This window comes from Muscardinus avellanarius, assembly GCF_963383645.1.
Source record: "Muscardinus avellanarius genome assembly, chromosome: 1".
Taxonomy (NCBI): Eukaryota; Metazoa; Chordata; class Mammalia; order Rodentia; family Gliridae; genus Muscardinus; species Muscardinus avellanarius.
In genome coordinates, this window is record NC_137786.1 from 223,447,270 (window position 1) to 223,453,269 (window position 6,000).

At 38.4% G+C, this 6,000-nt stretch overlaps 1 protein-coding gene across 1 annotated transcript in view; it reads left to right on the forward strand.

The window, feature by feature from the left end:
• Nucleotides 1–5,379, forward strand: part of LOC308260095 (fatty acid desaturase 2-like protein FADS2B) — a gene marked incomplete at both ends in the record, with an annotated part of 48,990 nt that extends 43,611 nt beyond the window's left edge. Inside the window, 3 exon segments of the mRNA XM_080691425.1 lie at nt 1,724–1,803; nt 3,710–3,835; nt 5,331–5,379. Coding sequence (XP_080547551.1) covers nt 1,724–1,803; nt 3,710–3,835; nt 5,331–5,379 — 255 coding nt within the window.
• Nucleotides 5,380–6,000: the final 621 nt, after the last annotated feature.

Below are 6,000 nucleotides of genomic sequence, written 5' to 3' on the forward strand. Positions count from 1 at the left end.
ATTCCAGAGTGAGGACGCGGCGTGTTTTCTACACATGCAATTGCTGCACAACAAACTTCTGATCGATTCAAAACACCTCTGCCTCTTAAGCCGCAGTCTCTTTCTGCTGGCCCAGCTACAATCCAGTGGTTATCACGCTTCCTTTTCCAGCTCCTGCTCAAACTCAGAGGACTCCGTAGAGGGAACAGAAGGACAGTTCTTAAATTTCCTGGTCACAGAATCACTTCTCATATTTCTGTTCTTATTCATCACTTAGTTAAGCACTAGTTAAAATGAATCCTTTTCAGCCACTTACTAGCTCTTTGTATTAATTTTTCTGTGAATTGCCTAGCCACGCTTAGTCCCTCTGGGTCCTCATATGTTTCTTATTGAGTTTCAATAACTCTTTGTAGAGTTGGTATATTTACAGACTGTCTGTAATACAAACATCGCCATGGTTGTTTCTTTGTTCTATAATTTTATTATAGAAGGGACTTACTGATATTTAGTTTTGTCTTGCTTACAATATCCCTGAAAATACCCGTTTTAGTGAACCACTTTGTATTCTCATTTCATTCACCCTACCTACTGATGATCAGAACATGAAGCTATGTTAAGGAATTTAATTAAAATAAAACATGACCATATCACATTTATAGCTAATATATGTAGTTAGTCAAACCTTTCCACCAAGCTGTCAGATTCGTGATCTTTCAAATGCTCTCCTCCATCTTACGAATACAAGAAACACACAAAAAAAATACCATATACTTTCAAAAGGTTTTGAAACTTTCCAAGAGCTTTGGTTTATATAGACTATGTTCACTGATATCTAGTACGATTGAAATTAAAATAAAAATTTACGATGTTTACTTACTAATAATTATAAAATAATAACACCGATACACATAAATATCAGAAAGATGTCATGTTTAAAAACCTCAGGAATATCCTTCTGCATAATCATGAGAGAACAAGAATGCAAAAGGCACACCATGCCTTAGGAATGTTATAGAAATAGTTTCAACCTATAGATACCAAGAAAATGTCTTGGTTACCTCAAGATTCTCTGAACTACACTTTTACTAATGCCAACATAGAATAACCATGTATAAACATTCACCATAGCAACAACTCCAGCTACTCAATGCCTTTTTATAGGTTTAATTTTTTTATTAAAAAAAGCATTTAATAAAATGACATCTATATGGATTCTTAATCTTGGCCTTCCAGAGAGAATGATGTACTTCTTGTTGATGTTCATAATAAAATACATGAGATTACAAAGGAAATTACTTTGACCAGGTATATTTCCATGCACAGAATCTTGGTTAAGACTCTTGAATGTCTTTTTCCTCCTTTAGAACTCTTCAAGTTCACTCTGTGGAAATGGTGACCTACTACTATAATTCCCACCATAATCCTAAAACCATACATCCATGAATAAAGATCTCTTTTCTTCTCTATTTAAGGACTGATAGTGACTATTTCTCCTCAGATCCCATAGACTCACTCACATCTATTGCTTCGTATATACTTCATAGCAAAATATCTCGTTGCCTTTTTAAGTGGTAAACTCTTTAAAGCTTGGGACTGTACATGTCTTATATCCCCCATAATTTCTTGTACAAAAACAGGCACTCAATAGCACTTGTTGATGGTTGACTGAATAACAGAATAAACAGATTTTTTTTGTTTGACACTTGGGCTAATTTATATCTAATTCAAGCTTTATTCTTTGCAGGTATTGGCAACCTGTAATATTGAACAGTCCTTTTTCAATGACTGGTTCACTGGGCACCTGAACTTCCAAATAGAGCACCAGTAAGTAGTAGAAATAGTCCATGATGGGTCAAGTGTAGACCCTTATAATGTACCAAAATAGAGTACAGAATTGAGTCATTCAGTTTAGAATCTCAGAAGGGAAAAAATGATCCAGGATTTTCCAAAGGCTGCTATCTTTCTACTAGGATCAATGGTACAGGAAAGAAAAAAGAAATGAAAAGGCCTAACAATTGTAAGAAAGTGGAGGAATTTTCTAGAAATGTACCAGATACACTCGGGTTTTTTAGTTAGTTTCTAGATACTTTCAGATTTGTTTGTTAGTTTGCTTGCTTGTTTGTTTTGTACTAGGATTTTTCTTTTGCAGTACTGAGGATAGAACCCAGAGGCATTCTACCTCCGAACTACACTTCCAGCCCTATTTTTTTATTCCTTATTTTTTTGAAACTGGATCTTACTGAGTTGCAGAGGGCCTCACTAAGTAGCTGAGGTTGTCCGCGAATCACAATCCTCCTGTATCAGCCTCCCAAATGCTGGGATTATAAGCATGTGCCACCACACCTGGCTGTACTAGAATTTGAACTCAGGACATTTCACCTTCAAGCTATACCCTTATCTCTTTTTTAAATTAGATTGTGTGTGTGTGTGTGTGTGTGTGTGTGTGTGTGTGTGTGGTACTGGGAGTGGAACCCAGAGGCTTCCCACCTCCGGTCTATACTCCCAGACCTATTTTATATTTTATTTGGAAGCAGGGTCTCACTAAGTTGCTGCGAGCCTCACTCAGTAGCTGAGGCTGGTTTCGAACCTGTGCGATCCTCCTGTCTCAGCCTCCCAAGCGCGGGGATTGCAAACATTCGCCAAGCATGCACCACCACGCCTGGCAAATTAGTTTTTATTTTGAAACAGAGTTTCACTATTTTACCAAGTGTCTCACTAAGTTTCTAAGGCTGATCTTGAACCTGCCATCCTCCTGTCTCAGCCTCCCAAGAGCTAGATTACAGGTGTGTGCCACCACACTTAGCTTACATTCAGTCTTAGAATTAGATTTTGTATATGTGTGTGCACTTGAGTAACCAAGATGTGCTAAAATTCAATTATAAATTATTTTAGATTTCTATGTCATTAGAACAAAGTTACAAAGTAAGAAACAATGAAATCCAGCTCTTTATGCAATTTCCAAATGGTATTTGGCAATATTTTACCAATGGATCAGCTAGGCAGAAATACAATAAAGAAAGAGAATATGATAACACTTGGAGGGTGGATATTTCCAGAATATTCAGGGAAGTTTCTTTCTATATTTTCTTTAAGCTTTATCTAGGACAGTCAGAGAAGGAAAGAGATCTTATACCTATTTGTGAAATTTTGTCATCCTTTCTTTTATGTTAGTTCTTAAAAACCTTTGCGAATTAGCAAAGATTGTGATTTATATTTTATCAAAGAGAAAGTTAAAACCAAACAAGGTCATCTGGCTGATTAGTGGACAACCTTGGATAAGACTCATGTTTCCGGAGACGTTTCCCCATTTACCATGATTAGACTTTAGTCTAGTCATTTACCATGACTTGTCTATTCATGGGGAAATTAAATGTATAGAGAGAAAGACAGACCAAAAAAAACAGAGAAAGGGTGAGATCTGTAGTTATCTAGGTAATTCAAAAGGATAGATAACTCATAGCTTCATTTGAGCTGGCCAGAGAAAGACAGATTCGATGGAGCTAATACTTATTTTTATATTTCCCGAATGGTTGCCACCCACATGGCTTGCAGAGGTGTTAAGAGATAAGATGACAGTGTCCTGGCAGGAGTTCTTGAGCTTCTCAGAAGGATTATGCAAGGTCACGTTTGGGTCTATATTACTGTTATCATTTATTTGGTAATACAGGAAAGAAAACTCCTTGGGTTTCTCTTTAGGTCTAAGTTTTGCATCTCCTGTCTGTTTCCTTAGTCTGTTCCCCACGATGCCACGCCACAATTATCACAAAGTGGCTCCTCTGGTGAGGTCACTGTGTGCCAAGCATGGATTGCAGTATGTGAGTAAGCCCATGTTGAAGGCATTTGGAGATATTGCCAGGTAATAGCATCATTTCTTGGCTCATCGCTCTTATTTTCCCTGTCAGTCCCCACACTTGTCACTAGCCTGTGAATCATTCATCCAAAACCATTGATTAAAGGGTACCTTTGAGTCCAGCATTAAACACAGGACACTATGGGGGACAAAACTGAAACACTTAACCATTCACCTATTAGCTTCTACGTACTTCTTAGTGGAAATGCCTTACTGTCCTATATTTTGAGCTTCCTGAAACTAAGCCTTTGTATCCCCCATAGAAGTAAGTACATGCTTTAGAACTTAGGTGATAGGAAGGACTGTTATATCTGCTGATACCGTCATTGCAAACTCAGATGCCTGCAGGTCTAGTGGGACGGGCGATGCATTGCATGCTGGGGTGAGTGTCCGTGAGCAGTGAGTCTTGCAGGAGCCGAAAGCCCATATTTATCCTAAGCATCCCCACACAGCTTTCTAAGTGCTGGCCAAATGCACAGCCAATAGTCTGGGCTTAATAACCTTTTTCTTTTTAAATTGAGGGTAAGAAAAATGTTTTAAGTGTACTTTTATTGGCGCATTGTAATTATACACCACAGTGAGGTTCAGAGTGGTAGGAACAGACATGCACACAGCCCTTGGTATGTATCCCTCTGAATCCCACCCACCCCATTCCCTCTCCTCCCCAATGCATGTTCTTGAGGTTGCTATTGATAATTGCATATACGTACGTAGCATTTTAACTGATTCCTTCTTGAGGTTCGGCCAGGCCAGGCCCAATCTCATCTGATCCCCGGATACTGCCCCAGCTTCTAACAGGCCTACCTTCAGTGGCTGCAAAATTTCCTGCCTCTGGCCTTCGGGCCTTTTTGCTAGTGTTTATTCTGTCTGGAACATTCTTGCAAATCACTACTTCTCTTCATATCACCTCGTCAGTCCATCCACGCCCGCTCTCCAAGGCTCATCTCAAATTCCTTTTCCTCATGTCAGTCTTCACAAATCTCCAAGACTAAATCCATCACGTGCTCCTGGCAGCACCTGGTTCTCTCCATTGATGACCTTTATCACAACCATGATTAATTATTAGGTAATCGTTTATATAGTACATATCTCCCAAGCTAGCATAGGAACTGTGAAGGATATTCCCATCTGTCTTCTCTATTGCTCTATACCTAGAGCAATCTTCTCCTCATTCTCATCTTAAGATAGTGTATCTAGGTAGATATAGGATGGCTTGATATATAGGTATATGTATACAGAAAAGAATAAGATGAAAATAAAACTCAAATCTTCTCCATAAAGGAAAAGTAAATGCATCTACTAAAAAATACTTTCATGTATTTGACACCCTCCCATAAGCAACAGAGAGTGACACTTACCTGAAACAGCTGGAAAAAATGTTTCCCTGAGTCTAGCAAAGGAGAACTGTTCCTGGAAGTAACTCCTCTTCCATTATAGATTCACTTTCTGTTTTTGTTTTTTTGTTTTGTTTTGTTTTGTTTTGTTTCTCCTCCACCTACAGGTCCTTGAAGAAATCTGCAGCCCTCTGGATGGATGCTTACTACGAATGATACCACACATCTCATTGTATCTCTGAAGGGGGTTGGTGGACGTACACAAACTCTTCCCTGCTTAACTGGGAATTAAATAGCTCCATGGGCATACCTGAGTGTGCCGGGAATATGAAAGATACATGATGATCCCTTCCCTGGAGGTCTCTCTGCAAACATGAAGCAGAAGAAAGATGACTTTGGCCAGGGTGATGAAAGTGAAATGGGACTGCATTTTTATTTTTCATTAGGATCTTAAACTTAGTCCTACAGGTAGACAGTGAGATTATCTCAGTCAGGAAGCATAAGCTAGTAAACAGGTAACGTTTTACAGATGAAGTGGACAAAAGAAGTGAGCCGAAGGGGAGGCATCGGACAAAGCATGTTAGAGAACAGCGCAATTGCCCTCAGAAGAGAATCATCTATATACGAAGACTCTGTTGAAGCACAAATTTTTGCTTATTTCTTTTCAAATATATGAATCTTTTTCTTTAAATATAATTACATTGAGCATTAAATATCTTTGAATATTTCAATATTTACTTCAGGCATTTATTATCATGCCCGCCTATGTCTAATTAGAGCCTATATACATTGCTTTCACATGGGAAAAAAAATCACAATTTTTCTAAAATTTCTTTT